The sequence below is a fragment of the Tursiops truncatus genome, chromosome 3 (assembly GCF_011762595.2).
Source record: "Tursiops truncatus isolate mTurTru1 chromosome 3, mTurTru1.mat.Y, whole genome shotgun sequence".
NCBI classification, from domain to species: domain Eukaryota; kingdom Metazoa; phylum Chordata; class Mammalia; order Artiodactyla; family Delphinidae; genus Tursiops; species Tursiops truncatus.
In genome coordinates this window covers 58,555,236-58,579,780 of record NC_047036.1, presented here as the reverse complement: position 1 = coordinate 58,579,780, position 24,545 = coordinate 58,555,236, and the positions used below count along the sequence as shown (strand labels likewise).

The 24,545-nt window shown below is 36.6% G+C and overlaps 1 protein-coding gene across 6 annotated transcripts in view; it reads left to right on the top strand.

Annotated features, from left to right (window-relative positions):
* FAM169A (family with sequence similarity 169 member A) overlaps positions 1-24,545 on the top strand; it is a 65,313-nt gene that overhangs the window by 35,839 nt on the left and 4,929 nt on the right. For 5 of the 6 annotated variants that reach the window (XM_019929825.3, XM_019929828.3, XM_019929829.3 and 2 more), the window contains 7 exons: positions 5,375-5,554; positions 10,293-10,421; positions 10,936-11,048; positions 13,504-13,543; positions 14,079-14,229; positions 20,223-20,379; positions 23,821-24,024. In XM_019929825.3, coding sequence (XP_019785384.1) covers positions 5,375-5,554; positions 10,293-10,421; positions 10,936-11,048; positions 13,504-13,543; positions 14,079-14,229; positions 20,223-20,379; positions 23,821-24,024 — 974 coding nt within the window. The remainder of the gene's footprint in view (positions 1-5,374; positions 5,555-10,292; positions 10,422-10,935; positions 11,049-13,503; positions 13,544-14,078; positions 14,230-20,222; positions 20,380-23,820; positions 24,025-24,545) is intronic. The other variant, XM_019929830.3, reaches the window with a different exon arrangement.

Genomic DNA, 24,545 nt, shown 5'->3' with positions numbered 1-24,545 from the left:
TCTCTGGAACTTGCCTTACTGAAGCTTTAAACCCATTGATTAACAGCTCCCCAATTCCCCTTCACCCTGCCCTTGGCAACCGTTGTTCTGCTCTCTGCTTCTGTGAGTTTGACTATTTTAAATGCCTCATATAATTGGAATCATGCAGTATTTGTCCTGTGACTGGCTTATTTCACTTAGCATAATGTCCTCAAGGTTGATCCATGTTGTATGCAGGATTTACTTTTTTTTTTGAGGCTGAATATTATTCTTTTGTACATATATATACCATATTTTTTTATCCATCATCCGTCAGTGGACATTTAGGTTTTACCACACCTTGGCTATTGTGAATAGTGCTGCAGTGAACACTGGATTGTTAATATCTCTTTGAGATCCTGATTTCAATTATTTTGGATATATACCCAGAAGTGGGATTTCTGGATCATGTGGTAGTTCTATTTTTAATATTTTGAGGAACCTCTATACTGTTTTTCATAGTGGCTGCACCATTTTGCATTCCCATTAACAGTATACAAAGGTTCCAGTTTTCCATATCTTTGCCAGCATTTGTTGTCTTCATTGTTTTTGTTTTTGTTTTTTTGATAATAGCAATCCTGACAGGTATGAGGTGATACCTCATTTGATTTGCCATTTCCCTGATGATTAGTGACATTGAACATTTTTTATATACCTGTTGGCCATTTGTATGTCTTTGGAGAAATGTCTGTTAAATCCTTAACCCATTTTTTTTTTTTTTGTGGTACGTGGGCCTCTCACTGTTGTGGCCTCTCCCGTTGCAGAGCACAGTCTCCGGATGCACAGGCTCAGCGGCCATGGCTCACGGGCCCAGCCGCCCCGCGGCATGTGGGATCTTCCCAGACCAGGGCACAAACCTGTGTCCCCTGCATCGGCAGGCGGACTCTCAACCACTGCGCCACCAGGGAAGCCCTTCAACCCATTTTTAAATTGGGTTTTGTGTTTTTATTATTGAGTTGTAAGCATTTTTCATACATTCTAGATACAAGTCCCTTATCAGATATATAATTTGAAAGTATTTTCTCTCATTTTTTGGGTTGTCTTTTTACTTTCTTGATGGTATCCTTTGAAGCACTAGTTTTGATAAAATCCAATTATCTTCTTCTTACGTGTCACTTTTGCTTTTGGTGGTGTAGCGCTTTTGGTGTTGTAGCTAAGAAGGCTTTTCCTACCCCAAGGTGATGAAGATTTACTTCTATGTTTTCTTCTAAGATTTTATAGTTTTAGCACTTAAAGTTATGTTTATGATCCATTTGCAGTTAATTTTGTATATGGTCTGAGGAAAGGGGGAGGGGTCCAACATCATTTTTTTGCATATAGGGATATCCAGTTGTCCCAGCACCATTCATTTAAAAAGACTATTCTGTTCCCATAGAAATGCCTTGGGACTCCTGTTGAAAATCAGTTGACCATAAATAAGAGGTTTTGCTTCTGGAACTTCTGTTCTGTTGGTCTCTGTTTATTCTTGTGCCAATATCACACTGGCTTGATTATGTAGCTTTGTAAGTTTTAAAATGGGAAGTGTGAGTCTTCCAGCTTCGTTCTTCTTTGTTAAGATTGTTTTGGCTGTTTGTATTTTTTTTGCGTTTCCATATGATTTTTAGGATTACTTTGTCAATTTCTGCAAAAAATCCAGCTGGAATTTTGAACCTGTAGGTCCGTTTGGGGAGTATTGACATCTTAACAGTGTTGTCTTCTGAACCATGAACATGGGATGTCTTTCCATTTATTTAAGTGTTCTTTTTTTTTTTAAATTTTATTTGTTTTTGGCTGCATTGGGTCTTTGTTGCTGTGCCTGAGGTTTCTCTAGTTGCGGCGCGTGGGCTTCTCGTTGTGGTGGCTTCTCTTGTTGTTGGAGCACGGGCTCTAGGCACATGGGCTTCAGTAGTTGTGGTGCACAGGCTGTAGAGCACAGGCTTCAGTAGTTGTGGCGCACGGGCTTAGTTGCTCTACGGCATGTGGGATCTTCCTGGACCAGGGCTCGAACCCGTGTCCCTTGAATTGGCAGGTGGATTCTTAACCACTGTGCCACCAGGGAAGCCCTATTTAAGTGTTCTTTAATTTCTTTTAAATGTTTGTAGTTTTCAGTATACAAGTTTTGTACTTTTGTTAAATTTATTGCTAAGAATTTTATTATTTGTTGATGCTATTGTAAGTGGAATTGTTTTCTTAATTTCATTTTCAGATTGTTCATTGCTGGTGTATAGAAATACAATTGATTTTCTTTTTTGGCTGTCCTGCGTGGCATGTGGGTTCCTAGTTCCCTGACCAGGGATCGAACCTGTGCCCCCTGCAGTGGAAGCCTGGGGTCTTAACCACAGGACTGCCAGGGAGGTCCCCAGCTGATTTTTGTATATTGATCTTATATCCTGTAACCTTGCCGAACTTGTAAAAAAAATCAGTTTTGATAATTTTTTAGTGGATTTCTGGGACTTCGCTGGTGATCCAGTAGTTAAGACTTCGTGCTCCCGATGCAGTGGGCCTAGGTTTGATCCCTGGTCAGGTAACTAGATCCTGTATGCCTCAACTAAAAGATCCTGCACTTGGCAACAAAGATCCCATGTGCCACAACTAAGACCCAGTGCAGCCAAATAAATAAATATTTTAAAAATAATAATAATTTTTTAGTGGTTTTCTTAAGATGAAAATGTTAAGGTCTGTATACAAGATCATGTCATCTGTGAATGTGATTTTACTTCTTTCTTTTCAATCTGGGTGCCTTTAATTTCCCTTTCTTGCCTAATTGCCCTGGCTAGAACCTCCTTACCATGTTGAGTAGAAGTGGCGAGGATAAACATTTTTATCTTGTTCCTGATCTTAGGCAGAAACATCCAGACTTTCACCATTAAGTGTGATGTTTGTTAGCTGTGGGTTGTTCATAGATCCCTTGTCAGGTTGAGGATGTTGAGTATTTTTATCATGAATGTACTGAATTTTGCTTTGTCTTTGGAGATGATCATGTGTTTTTTGTTGTATTTACATTTATATGAGCTCTTCCATTCATCTTGTAGTAAGTCTCATGTATTACAGAAATAAGAGTTTAGTGGTCATGAGCATTTGGATAAATGGTAGACGGCTTTAGAGTAGGTGAGATTACCCAGAGAGAGCATGTAGAAAAAGAAGGTGGCCAAAAGTGGTCCTCTGAGGAAAATATTCAAGCTGCCATATGCAATGCTAAGTTTAATTTTATTTCAATTAGTAGATTTATTTTAATGAAAACTTCATCTAAGTTAGGAGGTTGTGGTTTTTACTTTACTAAGTAATTGTGCTATTAACTGCAGCTGTTTGATGTGTCTGAAGAATCTCTGGTAACAGGGCAGAGGTTTTCTGCCCTTTATTTTTTTTTTTTTTTTTTTTTTCTTTTTCTGCCCTTTATTTGATTGCTTTTTGTATCAGGGTAGAACCTGATACAAATACAAAAATAAGTATTGAAGGTGTAGGCAAAAGAGAATTAGCATGATTTTTTGAAATGAATATGTACATGGTGAGTAAATGGTAGAACTTTACACTTCGTGAACACTATTAGTTCCATAAATTGATCATTTGAACACTATTAGATGCTGGACTTTACCTTTTCTCTACTTAAAGGAATGTTTGTGTGAAAACAGAAAAAAAAATAATTTGTGGGAAATTTACTTCATATAGTTGGTATTCTGAGGCACGCATAATAGTAAATACCAGCAGATCCTCAGATGGTATTGAGAACTAAATAGTGCTTTCTCTTCTCATTTTTGCTTTGTCCTTTGAACTACTGCTACTTCTAAAGTAATGTCTCCTTTGATTTCATTATCACTTCTAGCAGTTGCTATGAGAAAACCCTGATTTTAAGGCATTAAAAACTGATAATGGTCACAGTAGCTTGTTGGTGAGACTACCTGTTAGATTCTTTAAAAATTTATTTATTTATTTTGGCTTTATTGAATATAATTGATAATTTGAAGTTGTATATGTTTAATGTGTATAACTTGATGATCTGATGTACGTTGTGATATATTCACCAAAATCAAGATAATTAATATATTTATTGCCTCATATGGTTACCATTTTCTTTCTTTTTTTTTTCTTGAGGTGCTAACGCTTAAGATCTACCTTTTCAGTAAATTGAAAGTATATAATACAATATTGTTAACTAAATCACTATATAAAGACATTTTGACCCTTAGCAGTATCCGAACTGAATGTCAGCAGTTAAGATCTAAGTACGTAGCAATGTGCGTTAACTATTCTGAATTTAAGTTAGTTGATAGTCTTAGAGTCTATTGCAAAAAGTTATTGAAGTTCTCCAATTTAATCATAAGTAATTCATTATTTGGTTGAACTAAAAAAATCCTTGTTATATTGACCAACTCATCAAATGATATGATTGGTAAAAGTTAATTTGTGGGGTGTTTGTTACCTGAAATTTTGTTTCTTTCTTGAACTACGTTATTATAATTATCCAAAACCATGTGAATAATGTAACTGAGAATAATAGATTGTTTTACTTGAGGCACAAAAAAGTAGAATGTTGACTGATAGCTAACTATGAATTAATACTAAAATTAATAGAAAGTGGGCCGCCCCACCATGATGCCCTCAACTTATAAACTATCTTAAGATACATTACAGGCGCTTACACATCTATTTGGAGGGTCAAAACCCAAATCAGGGTTCTTAAAAGACAAATCAGAATAGCTCTGTAATGTAACAAGGAGAGACATATTTAATTACTACTACAAACATTCTCCTGTTAAACCTTAAACGTACAAGATATTTTAAAACATATATTCACAGCAGAAAGATTGCTGACTTAGCCATTTCTAAAACAGATGTTTCCATTTAGTCCTAATCCATAGTCCTTAAAAATTTGGAGAACTAATTCACTTCTTTGCCATCATTAAATAGATAACAAATGAGACTGTAATCACTAGGCAAAAAGTAAAGGGAAAAGATGACTATTTCACATTACTAAGGTTGGAATTAGATACTTCATGTATTATAATATAAACTATATACAATCACCAAATACTCTTTAAATTTGAAATTTTAATAATTGATGAATTTTAAAGCTGTGCAAGTCTATGGACAGTGATATGTATTCTAGTATATAGTTCATCAAATGGTAATAGTTGTTTATCTTGTATGAGATACTGTTGGCAAACGTAAAATAAATAGCTCTTCTCATCATCTCGTATACATTATGATACGTAATAGCTGGAAAGCATTTTATATTATAAAACTTAAGTGTGTCTTTAACATTTTTCTTGATGTAAGAAAAACTAACCAATTTTAGATTTAACTCATGTTCTCTAAATGTATATACATATGTGGCCTTTTAAATGTGAAAAATTGTCGGATTTCTGTTTTATTCCTGCAGGAAGCATATGTGCCTCGTTTCTTACCCAAAGCTACCAACTGCCAGTTCTTGATACAATGTTCGTTAGAAAGAAATATAGAGGCAAAGACTTTGGGCTTCATATGCTGGAGGACTTTGTTGATTCCTTTACAGAAGATGCACTTGGCTTGCGGTATCCACTGACCTCTCTCATGTACATAGGTAATTGGATTAAGTTTTTAGAAAGTTAAACTTGTCTCGGTGTCACTTCTGACTTGTTTCTGCAGGATATTTTAAATGTGCATATATCAATATTAAGTAAATTATATTCCTTGGCTCTCTAGGGCTTAATTTTGCAAATGTGCCCTTACCTCCACATAAATGGCATTTTGGGGGTGTGGTAACTTTCTTAAAAAGTTGAAATATAATTCACATACCATAAAATTCACCCTCTTAAAGTGTACAATTCAGTGGTTTTTTATTATATTCACAGCTATGCAACCATAACCACTGTCTAATTCCAGGACATTCTCATCACACCAAAAAGAAAACCTGTACCAATTAGCAGTCACTCTTCTATTCCCCCATTCCTTTATCCCCTAGCAATCAACCACTAATCTATTTTCTGTGTTTATGGATTTACCTGTTCTGGACATTTCATATGAATGGAATTGTATGATATAATTATATTGTAAGTCCTTTGTGTCTAGCTTCTTTCATTTTGCATAGATGTTTTCAAGGTTCATCCACGTTGTAGCATGAATCAGTGCTTCATTTTTTTAATGGCTGAGGAGTATTCCCTTGTGTGGATATGCCACATTTTGTTTATCTACCATCAGCTGATGGACTTTAGGATTGTTTCCCCTTTTTAGATATTACGAATAGTGTTACTTTGAACATTTGTGTAGCTTTTGTGTGGGCATTACTCTGGTGTATATACCTAGGCGTGGATGAAATTGCTTGGCCATAACCTTTTGAGGAATTGCCAAACTGTTTCCCAAAGCAACCGCACCATTTTACGTTCTCATAAACATTGTATGAGAGTTACAATTTCTCCATATCCTCGCCAACACTCATTATTATTTGTCTTTTTTTTTTTTTTTTTTTTTTTTGCGGTACGCGGGCCTCTCACTGTCGTGGCCTCTCCCATTGCGGAGCACAGGCTCCAGATGCGCAGGCTCAGCGGCCACGGCTCATGGGCCCAGCCGCTCCGCGGCATGTGGGATCTTCCCAGACCGGGGCACGAACCCGTGTCCCCTGCATCGGCAGGTGGACCCTGAACCACTGCACCACCAGGGGAGCCCTATTTGTCTTTTTTGTTAGAGCCATCTCAGTGGATGTGGAGTGGCATCTCATTGTACTTTTGATTTGCATTTGATGTTGAGCATCTTTTCATGTGCTTATTGGTCATTTATGTACCTCCTTTGGAAAAATGTCTATTTACATCCTTTAACCATTCTTTCTTTGGGTTATTTGTCTGTGGTGGCTTTTTAAATTAAAAAAAAAAAAAAGAAATTTCAGATATACCAAAAAATATAAAGAATAAGGTAACAAATACTCATGTATCATCCAGCATGTACCATCCATGAGAAGTGGATCATTGCCAATATAAGTTGAACTTCTGTCCTATCCAATTAGCTTACTCCCTTCCCTGAAATAAGCACTATCCTCAATTTGGCATTTATTTTCCCCATGCATTTCTTAGACTTTTAATACATACGTATACATCCTCCAACAATGTCATATTGTTTTACATATTTAAAAAGTTTAGGGGATTCCCTGGCTGTGCAGTAGTTAGGACTTTGTGCTTTTACTGCCGAGGGCCCGGGGTTCAGTCCCTGGTTGGGGAACTAAGATCACACAAGCTGCGCAGTGCAGAAAAAAAATAAAGAATTTTATATAAATAATATGTACTGTATGAATTCTTCTGTAGTTTTCTTTTTCTATTCATCTTTATCATTATGAGATTCATTCCCGTGGATTCATGTAGCTCTATTTATTCTTTATTAGTGCTGTTTAGTATTTCATTGTGTGGATATATTGTGTTGTGGTGTTTTAAAAGCAATTAGTGGATTTATGTTTGCACTTGTGTAAAGTCCATAGCACTACTCTTTTCTTAATGAAGTAATATTTAACCTGGAAAGTAATTTATTAGAAAACTTGTATAAAATATAATTTACCATTGATTTTAACCTAACATCAGATATTTATTTCCACTGAAAAAATATTTTTGTTCTAAGTTTCTTTCCCCCCTTTTAATACCAAAAATCCATAAAACAAGAGCCAAGTGTTGCATGTCCATCTTGAATCACAGCTTCTGTCTAGACCCATACATGAGAATGGAATGAACCCTGTATACCCTTGGAAAATATGAAAATGGATTTTCCTCTTAAAGTCTGATTATTGCTTTACTAAATTTGGGGAGGAATGCAAACACATCTACTGCAGGCAGACTCTCTTATTACCCTTTTTTAGGATTCTCATGATAAATAAATTGAATACCAAGTGAATTATAGGTGCTTATGTATTATGTAAGGTATCCTCTGCTATTTTAGTTATTTTATTTCAGGCAGAGGACTCGGTGTGGCCTGTTGGTTTTCTCCAGCTTTTCCCTTCCTAATAAGTATAGGAACTACAACCAGAAAACATGAGAAATATTGCCAAATATGTGGGGGAAAAGTGAGCAAATGGTATCCTTGTGTCCACATATCCAGTGTCCAGATTAACAAATGTTAAGATTTTGCCATATTTGTTTTCATTTATTTTTTGGGAGACCCGAACAAAACGTAGATACAGTTGATGTTCTCTTTGGACCCCTCCCTAATCCCATTCCCCTTTCTTCTTTCCTCCCCAGAGATAATTGTGTTTCTCAAGTTGGTGTATATCCTTCCTGCCCATGTTTTCACACATAAGTCTATGTCTATAAATACTATAAAACATTATTTCTTGTGCTTTTTTATTTTAAGAAATTTAGAGTTTTTAAAAATAATAATTTTAGATTTATTTTGTATATATTCTTATTTAAACAGTTACTTTAGATTTTCACACTTCCCAAAATATAATTTAAATAGCACCGAAGTTCCCCTCATTTGCCCTATTGGAGGTGTTGCCCGGAAACTGGGTTCGCCTCTTGGTGATTGTTGAGCCAGAAGACACACCAGGCCGTAGAGTGGGAGAACTTACCACTTGCAGTAAGTAAGGAGAGCACCGGGGATCTCTCCCAGAGCAGTGTCTCCTCAACAGTTTTTGGTCATAAAATATACATAACATAATATTTATCATTTTAACCATTTGTAGGGGTACAATTCAGTGGCATTAACTGCATTCCCAATACTGTGTCCCCATCATCACTGTCTATACCCAAAACTTTTTCATCATCCCCAGTCTAAACTCTGTCCCCTTCAAACAATAATCCCCCTTCTCCTCTCCCCTCATTCTCTAACTTCTTTTCTGCTGTCTGTCATGAATTTGCTTATTCTAGGTACCTCACATAAGTGGATTCATACAATATTTGCCCTTCTGTGCCTTATTTCACATAGCATAATGTGTAAGTTCCATCCTTTTTGTAGCATATATCAAAATTTCATTCCTTCTTATGGCTGAGTAGATTTTTATTGTGTGAATATGTGACATTTCGTTTATCCATTTATCTTTTGATGGATGCTTGGGTTGTTTCTACCTTTCTATGTTTCTATGAATAATGGTGCTGTGGACATGGGTGTGCAGATATCTGAGTCCCTGCTTCCAGTTCTTTTGGATATAAACTTAAGAGTGGAATTGCTGGGTTATTATTCTATGTTTAACTTTTTGAAGAATTGTCAAACCATTTTCCACAGAGGCTGTATCATTTTTTAAATTATTTTATTATTTTTTAAATTAATTTTTATTGGAGTATAGTTGATTTACAATGTTGTGTTCATTTCTGCTGTACAGCAAAGTGAGTCAGTTATACATATACCCACTCTTTTTTAGATTGTTTTCCCCATTTAGGTCATTACAGAGTACTGAGTAGAGTTTCCTGTGCTATACAGTATGTTCTTATTATCTATTTTATATATAGTAGTGTACACTACCCAGTCTCCCAGTTTATTCAACCCCCCACCCCTTTCCCCCTTGGTAACATAAGTTTGTTATCTACATCTGTGACTCTATTTCTGTTCTGTAAATAAGTTCATTTGTACCTTTTTTGAGATTCCACATATAAGCGGTATCATATGATGTCTTTCTCTGTTTTACTTCACTCAGTATAACAATCTCTAGGTCCATCCATGTCACTGCAAATGGCATTATTTTGTTTTTTTTAGATGCTGCATCATTTTGTTTAATGTGTTTTTAAACTTATAAAATGACATCCTTTTGTAGGTAATATTGACTTGTTTTTTTACTGACTTTTTTTTTAGATTTATCAACGTTGATTATATGTAGCTGTAGTTTATTGGTTGTAGTTGCTGTATAGTATTTTATTGTATACATAATTTATTCATATATCCCCTAATGATGGGCACTGAGGTTATACTGCCTAAAACAGTCCTGTAATGATCATTATAGATGCCTTCTTCTGCATATGTTTAAGTCATTATCGTGTATACCTAGAAGTAGAATTGGATCATAAAATATTTTTCTTCAACTTGCCTAAGCACTTTAAAATTGTTCTCACACCAGCAGTGTGGGAGTTTCCATTTCCCTTATTTTTCTGATGCTTGTTATTATCTGATGGGTGTGAAAATGGAATCCTGCTGTTTCATCTTATATTTCCTTCACAGCTGGTGAGGTTTATCATCTTTATCTTTGTTTATTCATAAATGAGACTGCTGTATACTTTTTTTGAGTTTCCTTGGTGTTTTTGGTATCAAAGTTGTGCTAGCCCCATTAAGTGACTTGGACAGCTTACTTTCCATCTTCTGTTTGCCCAAACATTTGATTTCGGGGATTTCTAGAAAACTTTCAATGTGTTTTTCAGCTTGCAACCAGTACTTTGAAAAATATCCAGGAGACCATGAACTGCTTTGGGAAGTTGAAGGTGTTGGACACTGGTACCAGAGAATACCAATCACCAGAGCATTACAAAGAGAAACATTTAAAATTACAGGTAAGAATGTTTCAGTTTGAACACAAGTCCAGCTTAAAAAAGCAGTGCCTAATTATGGTTGTGTCTTATAGTCCAGAATAGTGGTGTATTGTAATATGATCTCTCTAGTAACAGACCTCCTTTTCTAAACTTTGAATTTTTGTTATATGTAAACATTTGAGTCACTAATAGTCAGAGGACCTAGAGTAGTCCAGTAGAACGTAGCCCAGTAGTCCAGTAGGAATTGGTGGATAAGAAATAAACACAGTTTACTCAAACAGCATAGAATAGGCATCAGTGGATCAAAGGTAGTACCCAGTTTCATGCATCTCCCCTTGAAGTCACTACATACAGATAACTGTTTAAGACTCTTTACAATTGCAAGGCTTCATTATAAGATATTGGTGAAGGGGATATCCCATACTTGGATTTTCAACACCCTTCTTTAGGGCTTTGTAAAAATCAGTACAAAGAGTGTTACAATTAAAAGCAGACACTAACTGGTTTACAATTTAAAAAATTCTTTTACACACAGCAGTTTCTCAAAATGAAGCTAAAAGACCTGTGTCTGGAGAATACGGTCTTGGATCTGTTCCAGACTATGAAGCAGGAGCTGAAGACAGTCTGTCTAGTGAGATGCAGCTAACGGTAGGTACACTGTTGTTTACTGTAGGAAATAATAATTTTGCTGTTTTTAAAAAAGAGGTTCAGCTAATACTAATATTTAACTTTTTTAATGTTATTGTTCATTCAACAGACTTATGTAACTTCTGTTGTGTTAGTTACTTGGCATTTTATGTTAGTTGGTTTCTAAGATTTAATTTTCTTTGAAAAATAATTTGGAATACACAAAATAATATAGAAGAAAATAAAAAGCTATAATTCCATTACATTAGATGTAGCAACTAACATTTTTGTATATGTACTTAATATATATTATGAAACATGTATCTGCATATGTTTCATTTTTGTTTTTATTCTTTTATGCTGCTTCTAACTGCTTTTCTCCATTAACATAATATTGTAAGCATTTTCTATGTCATTACTGTTTTAAATCGTTGTTAAATAGTACACTATTCTATTATATATAAATATCAGCATTTGTTTCCTTAACATTTATACTTAAGTTTTTTATATTTATAAGTGACCCAGCCATGAATGCATTTATATATGAATCTTTGAGCAAATATAATTATTTCCTTGCACAGATAAATTTCTAGAAGTGGAATTAGTAGTAGGTCAAAGGTTATGAAGTTACTTTGGGAAGTCTGTGGCTATATGTGTTAGGTCTTTGTAGAATGTAATATACTTTGCAAATACTAGGTAACGTGAAAGTAGAAGGGCAGGTCCCATTACTGAATTCCAGAGGATTTACCAGGTACTTTTCTAGAAACTACTTGATATTATTTAAAATACATGTTCATTGATGGGGTCCTAGAGGTCTATTTTTATGCAGTGTTTTGTTGTGGTGGCGTTTAATACAGTCATATTTGTTTTGTACACGGGTATCTGAATATATTTTTAGTGAGTGTTGAATATGTCTGTAAATGCATGTACATTTTGGAGACACAGTGCTTTGGGGAATTATTTGTGCCCTTTTTTTTTTTTTTTTTTTGGGGTACGCGGGCCTCTCACTGCTGTGGCCTCTCCCGTTGCGGAGCACAGGCTCCGGACGCGCAGGCTCAGAGGCCATGGCTCACGGGCCCAGGCGCTCCGCGGCATGTGGGATCTTCCCGGACCGGGGCACAAACCCGTGTCCCCTGCATCGGCAGGCGGACTCTGAACCACTGCGCCACCAGGGAGGCCCTATTTATGCCTCTTTTCTCCTGTCTTAGTTAGCATGAGCGTTGACTATTTTGAGTAAAAGTTTTTAAAAACATTTTTAAGGATAATATAAATAATATTGATACAGTAACTATATATAAGGAGTTCAGTTTTTTTTTTCTACCTTTGGAATTTCAGACTTCAGAATAAGCCCCAGTTCTATTATACTGCATTCCAAATTCCTCAGATATATTCAAATGCATTTTAGTCCTGGTCAGATATCATAAGACCAGGGAAAGTAGAAAAATCTACTCTTCTCATACCTGTGGTGAGAGCAATGATCTACTTTTATCTTAAGCCATATAGTTTAAAATGTGTCATTTTAATGAGAACATATTAAGATTTCACCATATTATAAGGTTGGCAATATAAATTAGACTTTTTTTCATTTTAGAAATTCATATTCCTTATATTACTTTAATATTTTAATTAATTCAAGGAAAAATATTTCTCATATTAAACTGTTTTTTTATCTTTTTTATTAATCAGTAGCCACATGGGGAAGTGGTTTTGTTTGTTTATTTTAACTACATAATTTTTTTTAGCTTTATTGAAGTATAATTGACAAAAATTGTACATATATAATGTGTACACCTTCATGATAAAGATGATAAATGCTTGAATTAAAGCATTGGTAGTACAAAAGAGGGGACAGTTTTGAGAGATTCTTCAGAGTCAAAATTGACAGGCTTTGTGGTTGATTGAATGAGGGACAAGAAGAAAGCATTACTGCCTCACAGGATTTTCGTTGGAATGGCATACTGAATTGTTATTGCCATTAACCAAGATAGAGGATAATATTGGGAAAATGTAAGATTTCAGTTTGGGACAAGTTGGATGTGAAATTGGTGGAGTATCCGCTGGAGAGAGATTTCACTGGAAATAGAGCTTTGAAAATCGGGGCGAGAGTTGGGGAGATTAAATTGTATATTTGGATTCATCAGCAAATAGCTGTTGAAGTAAAGGTAGTAGATACAGTTACATAGAAGGAGGATGAGGACTGAGAAGAGAAGGGAGCCAAGAACAGAACATTCAGAAACCCCGTGTATATCACTATAGCATGTTAGATGGCTTCCTAAGTTCTTAAGCTCATAATAAACTGAAGCTATAATATAACTTCTTTACTTCCTAAGTGAGTTTCTTAGTCGATGAATAGTGAGTACAAAAGGTGCTATTTGAAAAACTTTTAAAAGGATTTTCTTTGTAACTGTATGAAGTAGATCCATAGGGAGAAGAAAGGACCTAAAACTTGTGGTTTTAATCTGTATCTCTGTTTTAGATTGATTCTCTAAAAGATGCCTTTGCAAGTACTTCTGAAGGTAAGAAATTCAGCTGGTCTATTAGTAAGTGTTTGAGACAGTTAGAATTATGTGTGTGTCTGTGTCTGTGTGGGTGTGTCCCTTAGAGTAAAGTGAAGACTTCTCCCGCCCTAAAATCTAGATCTGTGTTCTTTTACCACTGATTTTGCTGTGTGAACAGTTAGGTAAGCTATTTTGCCTTTTTTTGTTTTCATTTCCTTACCTGTAACATAGGGACAGTAATGTGTACCTTGTTCATTTCCCAAGATTATTGGAAGGGGGTCTAAGTGAAAATGCAGAAACACTTTGCAAAAACTCAAGGTGACACAGAAATGTGAGGAATGAATACTGACAAGGTTATTTCATAGTTTAGAAAAAGACACTGACATGGTTTCTTAACCTGAAGTGACAGAGAGGAAGTGTGTAATGTTGGGGATTTAGGTAAACTAGCGTAGTTCTTGCATTTCTGTGTATTTTTTTTCATTTCTGTGTATTTTAATAGGTAATCCTTTGAATACATAATCAATCAATTATAGTTTTGCCGTTTTTTCCTCAGGTCACGGTAAAACACCTGTTTCCACTCGTACTCGAAGTAGTCATCTAAAGCGGCCAAAGATTGGAAAACGGTTTCAGGATTCTGAATTTAGTAGTTCTCAAGGGGAAGATGAAAAGACTCCCCAGACTTCACCTACAGCTTCAGTGAACAAGTGAAGTATTGTTTATTTTACTCTCGTTATTTTGTTTATTCTTATTTTCATATTATTAGTGTTTAGTTTTTAAGGTGAAGTTTATTGTTTGTGTAGTAAATGACCTTGGTGTAGAACTTTGTATTTGAGTTCTTCCACAAGATTATTGATTACACTTGGTAAGTGTCACTTTGACAGTGGTATAGCGAGAAGTTGCTAGTAAGAGAGTGGAATAAACTCATGATTTAGTCTCTTGTGTGAAAATCCAGGAGAATATTCTAGTGATTATATTATCCCAAATGAGTCATTATTGTCAACTTTGAATTTGACAGTAGCTATGGTTTTTAGCAGTGCTGAGGTTTAGTCAATTTAAAAAACCCTCAATTTTACTTTATAACGAATTCATTTTACTGGGTTATAGAATATAACAAATTAGTGATAGCCATAAATGGTATTGTCAACTCCTCCAGAAACTTAATAGCCAGCTGAATCAACAGACCACTTGGATTAAAACCTTATTCTCCATCTTCCTTTGAATCTTAAAGAAAGCAAGATTTTCAATATTATAGTTAAATTAGGCTTTTGCTCTGATAGTCTTGCTAACTGTTCCTGAGTCAACCATTCATAGTGTTGCCATTTTAGTTGTGAAATTATTCTACTCAGGTAGAGAATTCTGTAACTCTGCCAATTTCATTATGTATGTAACTTTAAATTTGGATAATTATGTAAATGTTATATTTTAATGAAAAATTCATCACTTTAAAGTCAAATTTAAGTAAATATTTAATTTGTGAAAAGAGTAATGAGTTTAGATAATTATAGTTTTTTTCACTGAGCAACATTTTGTTGTCATACCCTTTTTAGAAGGGAATGTAACAGTAAATTTTTAAATTGAACATCTCAGAATTATTGTGGACTTTTTTTTTGCTTTTCATAAAATAGTAACAGTGAGACTAAATGCTTAAGTGCTCAGACACTATGAAGAACAAAACTTCATCTTTGCCCTTGAAGAATTGACTGTCTATAAGTTTCTAATACACATATCTGTACCTGTGACACAGGTTAAGAGCACTGCAAGGTGGATTGTGATATAATAATAGAAGTGCAAAGTGCTGTGGATGCAAAGGAGGGTGTGATTGATTCTAATTGAGGGGATAGAGAAATTTGACATTTGTGCCAGGGCTTCAAAGATAAGTAGAAACTCAACAAGCAGAGTTGGGAAAGAAGACTTTCTTTTCTAGTTCGAGGGTCTACAAACTATGGTCTATAGGCCAAATCTGGCCCACCACCTATTGTTGTAAATAAAATTTTATTGTAACACATCTGTGCTTATTAGTTCACATTTTTATTATGGTTGCTTTTGCTTTACCCTGGTGGAGTTGGGTAGTTGTTCAGAGACCATATGGCTCACAAAACCTAAAGGAAAAGTTTGCTCACCCCTGGTCTCCACCACGGCTGTTCAAAGAACCTTCTGTCATGGTGGACATGTTCTTTGTCTGCCCTTCCCTGTCCAGCATGGCAGCCACTACTCAGTTTGCTCATCACCCAGCACTTGAAGTATGGCTAGTGCAACTGAGGAGCTGAGGTTTTAATTTCACTCAGTTTTAATTACTGTAAATAATGACAAGTGTCTCGTGGCTATTGTATTGCACTGTGCAGTTCTAGACTGCAGGAGTAACATGAGCAAAGGCACAAAGCTGGGAGGAGTGTTGGTAAGGAAAACTGATGTATAGGTAAATGGTAGCATCGAGTAGGAGGTAAAAATATAAGGGTCTGGTCATGTTAGGCTTTGAAAGGAGGTATGCTTTATTCTCCAAGCCATAGAGAACCATCAGAATTTTCTGAGCTGGACTGTCACTGGTACAGATATGTGTATTAGAAACAAACTCTGGTGACTTACCGGGCGGTCCAGTGGGTAAGACCCTGCGCTTCCACTTCAGGGGTCCTGGGTTCGATCCCTCTTCGGGGAACTAAGATCTTGCATGCCATGGATGCAGGCAAAAAAAAAAAAAAAAAAGAAACATAGTTCTGAAAACCTTACTAAAGAATGTATATATTGCAAGTCTGAACATGAGTTGGGAAGAAGTTACAGTGTCCAGAGAGAATTGGGCCGGAAGTAGGAAGATGAGAATGGGAATAAAGTTACGTATTTGTTTGAAAGGCATTTCACAGGTAGAACTAAACTATGTCGTTTATTGTCCAAACTGAAATTTTTGAGAATGAAAGGGGCATTATTAATACACGCATACCTCAGAGATGTAGGTTCAGTTCCAGACTACCGCAATAAAGTGACCATCACAATAAATTAAATATTTTGGTTTGCTAGTGCACATAAAAGTTTTTTACACTATCCTGTAGTCTGTTAAGTGTGCGATAGCATTATGTTTAAAAAAAAAAGTACATACCTTAATTTAAGAATACTTTATTGGTTGAAAAAAAATGCTGTCATCTGAGCCTTCAATGAGTCGTAATCTTTTTGCTGGTGGAGGGTCTCGCCTCAATGTTGGTGGCTGATGACTGATCAGGATGGTGATTGCTGAAGGTTGGGTTGACTGTGGCCATTTTTTAAATAAGACAGCCATGAACTTTGCCACATAGATTGGCTGACTTCTTCCTTTCACTAACGATTTCTCTGTAGCATGCGATGCCGTTTGATAGCATTTTACCCACAGTAGAAATTCTTTCAAAATTGGAGTCCATCCTCTCAAACCCTGATGTGGCTTCGTCTACTAAGTTTATGTCATAGTCTAAATCCTTTGTCATTTCAACAATCTTCACAGCATTTTCAGCAGGAGTGGATTCCATCTCAAGAAATCAGTCTCTTTGCTCATACACAATAAGCAACTCCTCATCCATTAAAGTTTTATCTTGAGATTGCAGCAATTCAGTCACATCTTCAGGCTCCACTTCTAATTCTGATTCTCTTGCTATTTCTACCACATCTTCAGTGACCTCCTCCACTGAAGTCTCGAACCCCTCAAAGTCATCCATGAGGGTTTGAATCAACTTCTTCCAAACTCCTGGTGATGTTGATATTTGACCTCTTCCCGTGAATCGTGAATGTTCATAGTGGCATCTAGAATGGTTAATCTTTTTCAGAAGGTTTTCAATTGACTTTGCCCAGATCCATCAGAGGAATCTCTATCTGTGGCAACTATAGCCTTATGAACTGTAATTCTTAAATAATAAGACTTCAAAGTCGAAATGCTTCCTTGATCCATGGGCTGCAGAGTGCATGGTGTGTTAGCAGGTATGAAAACAACATGAATTTCATTGTACATCTCCATCAGAGCTCTTGGGTGACCAGGTACATTGTCAATGAGCAGTCACATTTTGAAAGAAATTTTTTTTTCCTGAGCAATAGGTCTTAACAGTGGCCTTAAAATATTCAGTAAACTACGTTGTCAGCAGGTGTGCTGTCATCCAGCCTTTGTTGTTCCATTTATGGAGGACAATGGAGTAGATTTAGCATAATTCTTAAGGGCCCTAGGATTTTCAGAATGGTAAATGAGCACTGGCTTCAACTTCAAGTCACCAGCTGCATTAGTGCCTAGCAAGAGAGTCAGCTTGTCCTTTGAAACTTTTTTTTTAAGTGGGTGGATACATCTGTGGCTGTGCTACATTTATTTATTTATTTATATACAGCAGGTTCTTATTAGTTATCCATTTTATACACATCAGTGTATACATGTCAATCCCAATCGCCCAATTCATCCCCCCTGCCCCCCCCACCCCCGCTTCCCCCCCTTGGTGTCCATACGTTTGTTCTCTACATCTGTGTCTCTATTTCTGCCTTGCAAACTGGTTCCTCTGTACCATTTTTCTAGATTCCACAAACATGCGTTAATATACGATATTTGTTTTTCTCTTTCTGACTTACTACGCTCTGTATGACAGTCTCTAGATCCATCCACGTCTCTACAAATGACCCAGTTTCGTTCCTTTTTATGGCTGAGTAATATTCCATTGTGTATATGTACCACATCTTCTTTATCCATTCATCTGTTGATGGGCATTTAGGTTGCTTCCATGACCTGGCTATTGTAAATAGTGCTACAATGAACATTGGGGTGCATGTGTCTTTTTGAATTATGGTTTTCTCTGGGTATATGCCCAGTAGTGGGATTGCTGGTTCATATGGTAATTCAGTTTTTAGTTTTTTAAGGAACCTCCATACTGTTCTCCATAGTGGCTGTATCAATTTACATTCCCACCAACAGTGCAAGAGGGTTCCCTTTCCTCCACACCCTCTCTAGCATTTGTTGTTTGTAGATTTTCTGATAATGTCCATTCTAACTGGTGTGAGGTGACACCTCATTGTAGCTTTGATGTGCATTTCTCTAATAATTAGTGATGTTGAGCAGCTTTTCATGTGCCTCTTGGCCATCTGTATGTCTTCTTTGAAGAAATGTCTATTTAGGTCTTCTGCCCATTTTTTGATTGGGTTGTTTGTTTTTTTTAATATTGAGCTTCATGAGCTGTTTATATATTTTGGATGTCCTTTGAAAGTTTAAGCCAGGAATTGGCTTCTCTTCTCTAGCCCTGAAAGTCCTAGATGACATCTTGTTCCAATAGGGTTTTTTGTGTGCATTGAAAATCTGTTGTTTAGTGTAGCCACCTTCATTCATTATCTAAGCTAGATCTTCTGGATAACTTGATACAGCTTCTACATCAGCACTAGCTATTTCACCTGGCACTGTTACGGAGAGAGCTTCTTTCCTTAAACCTCATGAACCAACCTCTGCTAGTTTCAGACTCCTTTTCTGTAGCATCCTCACCTCTTTCAGCCTTCATAGAATTGAAGAGAGTTAGGGCCTCGTTCTGGATTAGGCTTTGGCTTAAGAGAATGTTGTGGCTGGTTTGATCTTCTAGCCAGACCACTAAAACTTTTTCTCCATATCGGCAATAAGGCTGTTTTGCTTTCTTATCACTGGTGTGTTCACTTACAGTAGCACCGTTAATTTTTTTCAAGAACTTTTGCTTTGTATTCACAGCTTGGCTAACTGTTTGGCACAAGAGACATAGCTTTCTACCTATCTCAGCTTTCAACGTGCCTTTCTCACTAAGTTTAATCATCTCTAGCTTTTGATTTAAAGTGAGAAGATGTGTGACTCTTCCTTTCATTTGAACACTTAGAGCCATTGCAGGGTTATTAATTGGCCTAATTTCAGTATTGTTTTGTCTCAGGGAATAGGGAGACCCAAAGAGAGGGAGAGAGATGGGGAATGGCCAATCAGTTTCAATAGTCAGAACACACACAACATTTATCAGTTAAGTTTGCTATCTTAAGACTGGACATAGGTATATGTATAACCAATTCACTTTTCTATACAGCAGAAACTAACGCTACATTGTAAGTAAACTATACTCCAATATAAAAATTCATTACAAAAAAAGTTGGTCATATGTGTGACCTGTGGCACCTGGAAACAGTTAAAATTGTAACATCAACCATCACTAATCACAGGTCACTGTAACAAATATAATAATAACAAAAAAAGTTCGAAGTATAGTGGGAATTACCAAAACGTGACACAGACATGAAGTGAGCAAATACTGTTGGAAAAATGGCTTTAGTGGACTTGCTTAGCACAGGATTGCCACAAACCTTCAATTAGTAAAAACATAGTATCTTCAAAATGCAGTAAAACAAAGTGCAATAAAATGAGGGATGCCCGTAATTATGCCAGGGACAAAAGTTGTAAACTGGACTGTCCCAGGTAAGCTGAGATGTATGCTCATCCTAGGAGAGTAAGATCCAATCAATATAGATAGAGTAAAAGAAAGGTCTAGTTTACATAATTGAAAAGGTGGTGATCGAACTGGAGAACAAGGTAGGAAAGAGAACAAACTTGTAAGAAGATGAAGAGGTTGGTTTTGGACCTATAAAATTTGAAGTTGTTGTCTGAACAACACTTAGTTGATTCTCTAAAGTGTTACTTTATTAACAGATTCCTGAAATTTTATATTCATCTTTAATAAAACAAGTAAGAATGTTTTTTTTGGTTTTGTAGATTGGAGTCTACTGCACGAACATCAGAGAGCTCAGAAGAATTCTTGGAAGAAGAACCTGAACAGAGTGTGATTGAATTTGAGGATGAAAGTAGTGATAAAAATGTTCGACCAGCACCAGAAACCCAGCCAGGCCTGGAAAAGCAAGAAGGTGAAAAGGTAGGAGATTCACTTATTAAATAAAATGAATGGAAGTAAAATTTAACTTTCTTAGTCATATATTGTAAGAAAAGCATAACGATGTATTTTAGACTCTTAGTAGAAATAGTATTTAATGTTAAAAAGCATATATGTCAGGACTTCCCTGGTGGCGCAGTGGTTAAGAATCCGCCTGCCAATGCAGGGGACATGGGTTCGAGCCCTGGTCCCGGAATATCCCACATGCCACGGAGCAGCTAAGCCTGTGTGCCACACAACTGAGCCTGCGCTCTAGAGCCCGCGAGCCACAACTGCTGAGCCCATGTGCTGCAACTACTGAAGCCCGTGAGCCTAGAGCCCGTGCTCTGCAACAAGGGAAGCCATCGCAGTGAGAAGCCTGCGCATTGCAATGAAGAGTAGCCCCTGCTTGCTGCAACTAGAGAAAGCCCGCGTGCAGCAACGAAGGCCCAACACAGCCAAAATAAATTAAAAAAAAAAAAAAAAGCATATATGTCTAAAGCAAGGTCCGGTAGTAGAGGATAAAGTTACGAGTATTTTATATTTCAAACTGAGTTTATAAAGTTTGACATATTGCAAAGATAAAATAGAGGATGTTTAGTTAGTAATGTCCCTCAGTGTATTTAAAATACAAATTAATTTGTAGAATTAAACATACTTAAGAAGTGACAAATGTGACTATAAGAGGTCTACCTTATAAAACCAGTTAGAACGCCTTAATGTCCAACAAGCCCTAAATTGCACCCCTATTTTGGTTAGAAGGATAGAATTAGTTGTCCAGAAAAAACATATGTATTTGACTACAGTTGATTTACAAATTCCTAGAAAAATAACTAAATTCATTTTTTTTACAACTAGAAAACAAGGAGGAAAATCCTTTGTGACTGAGTAAAAAACTCTTTATCTGGCTTCGTTTCTTTTTTCATTTTCTCTATTTCCTATCCTTCTTTTTCTTTAATATCTTCAATCTTTTCCTCTCTTACAGATTCCTTATTTCTTCTTTGAAACATACTTAAGTTTCTTTAAAAATCTTTTACCTGTTTGTCAAGTCCAGCCAGGAGCTAAGCAAGTGAAACTGCATTACTGATTTTATTTATTAACTTGCTCCAATTTAGCTCCTGTTTCCTCTACTTCATGAAGTTGTATTTTTAAATGACATTTTTTCTCTTGTAAAAATTAGGGAAACACACACTTTTTTTTTTTTTTTTTGCGGTATGCGGGCCTCTCACTGTTGTGGCCTCTCCCGTTGCGGGGCACAGGCTCCGGACGCGCAGGCTCAGCGGCCATGGCTCACGGGCCCAGCCGCTCCGCGGCATGTGGGATCTTCCTGGACCGGGGCACGAACCCGCGTCCCCTGCATCGGCAGGCGGACTCTGAACCACTGCGCCACCAGGGAAGCCACAAAACATATTTTAAAAAAGGGATTTATATGCTTCTAGATGTCTACGGGAATGTATATTTTTGTGGTTTTTTTTTTTTTTTTCAATTTAAGATTATACTGTACATCCTTCATGTAACCTGTTTCTTTTGTCCAACAATACATGTGAGTACCTACTCTTGTAGGTCACCAGTGACACTTTCACTCAATTCTGGTGGGTTTCCTTACCTAGGTTGACTACTCTCTCTTCCTCCGGATTCTTTAGTACCCTGGCTTTAACACTGTTGTGTTCTGGTTTCTTGGTTTTCCTCTCTGAAGTTTTGTTTTGGTTTTATTTATTTGCTTTTTGACTCTTCTGCTTCCTGTTTTTTTCCCCTGTATTTGTGGACATTCTAGAAGACTCAGTTCTTGACTTTCTTCTCTTTTGAAAATGCATCTAGTCTAATGGCTGAATGGTCATCTCTGTGGGGATGACCAATAACTCCAGACTTTCAATATTGATCCAGACTTCAGTATTACTTGCCTTCTGAATATTTCTGTTTAGACAGATGTCTTTTATCATCTTAAATTTTAACATCTCTGTTCTTTCCTATCACTTCTCTATTGAGCCTTTTTTCCTATTTCTTATTTTTCATTGTTCCCAAACCTAGAACTTGAAGGACTGAGTTTTTCTCTTCTGTTGCTTCTCCCTTGTAGCTACTCACCAAAATTCTGGTTTTTTTTTTTTTATAAAAACTTTTGCTATATCTTTCTCATTTCCTTCCTTTTAACATTTCTCTTACCGTAGTTGGTCCTTTTGTGAGTTTTATTATAATTACCTTCTGTGTGCAGTTTATTCTTTATACTCTCTGGCCAGATTAATTTTTCTAAGTCTGTGATTTCAGTATCCCTTAGGAAAGCATTCATTATATGAATTCAGGGGTTCTATATAATCCAGCCAAGTCTGTTTCTTAAAATTTGAGTGCATCAGTGTTCTAATTTTTATTTTATTTTTAATTAATTTAAATTTATTTTATTTTTGGCTGCATTGGGTCTTTGTTGCTGTTAGTGGACTTTCTCTAGTTGTGGTGAGCGGGGGCTACTCTTCGTTGCGGTGCATGGGCTTCTCATTACAGCGGCTTCTCTTGCTGCGGAGCATGGGCTCTAAGCATGCGGGCTCAGTAGTTGTGGTTTGCAGGCTCTAGAGTGCAGGCTCAGAGTTGTGGCACATGGGCCTAGCCGCTCAACAGCATGTGGGATCCTCCCGGACCAGGGCTCGAACCCGTGTCCTTTGCATTGGCAGGCGGATTCTTCACCACTGCGCCACCAGGGAAGCCCAGTGTTCTAATTTTTTAAATGATAATTAAATAAAATGATCTCTAATTATTAGAATGTCATTAGGATTAATTAGAAATATTAGATGTTAATGAAAATCTTGTAAATTGATAAACCTTGGAGGAGGAGTTTCAGAAATTGGAGACTTAGTGTTATCAAATCGCTTTTCCGTATTTTAATGTGATTTAAGGAGCAGCATTGTTCAAAGATGACCCTTTGTTGACAGGAGAATGAGCTCACTAAGACTGAGGGCTCTCTCCTCCCAGCAAGAAGCTGTACCCAAACTCAGCTTCCCACAAGACTGCTACTGCTTCCTCCCCCTGCATGCTAAACTGTGACTTCCCAGGGGCCCCAAGGATTCCGAGCGCTGAGCAGCTGATGTTCTGTAAAGAGCTGGCACCAAATCTAGACATTCTCTGGTGGCTTTTTGCTGAAAAGGTTCTTCCTGTCACTGCCCTATATGGAGGAAGAGAAAGAAGGAGGCAGGGTCTCTTCACTGAATCTCAGGCCCACACTGGGTCCATAGAGCATCCTGGTCCTGTCTTTTCTCCATGAGAACAGAGGGAAATTGGGGTACTTATGGATTCTTTTCTCTTACTGACTCTGCTGTTCCTTAACCTGTGTCCTGTAACGTGGTAGAATGTATCTTGAGTCCTGGTGCCTGACAGGGCGACTGAGAATGGACCCACCTTGTATGGCAAGTAAGTTAATCTGTAATTCTGTCCTGACTTTTTTTGCCCTCGATGGTGTAGGAATCTGAATCAGAGCCTATGAATGGTGAGATAATGGATGATACTCTTAAGACTTCACTTATAACAGAAGAGGAGGACTCCACTAGTGAAGTGTTAGGTGAAGAATTAAAATTGCAGTCTTTTAATTCCAGTGAAGACTCTACGAATCTTGTTCCACTGGTGGTAGAATCTTCAAAATCTCCTGAGGCTGTTGCACAGGATAAGGTAATGGAGAAATATCCTAATTTTTTATAGTTATAGTGTCCAGTGTTGCTGACTTGGCTAGGGCAGTGTGGGATATATATCTTCCTCTACTTTAACATGTACAGTCCTTCAGGAAAAATAAATTTTACTACATTGGGTGTTTTAAGAAGATGCAATCAGTAATGTTTTTTAAAATTCAAATCTTTGTAACTTCATTCGTCTGACTTACGGTAACAAAATGAGTTTCACTTTGTAGATTTAGGAAATGCTTAGAAAAATGGGTAAAGCATTATTTACCAAATATTTGAATACCTATTACTTACATAGTCTGTGACCAGTACTGTCATTTTAATTTGTTTTAATTAGGGAGACAGATTAGATTAGTGGGGAAAACTTGATGGAATATTTTGAAAGAAATTTAATTATTTATTTTTATTGAAATAGAGTTGATGTACAATATTAGTTTCATGTGTAGTACATAGTGATTTGATTTTTGCATACATTATGAAATGATCACCACTGTAAGTCCAGTAACCATCTGT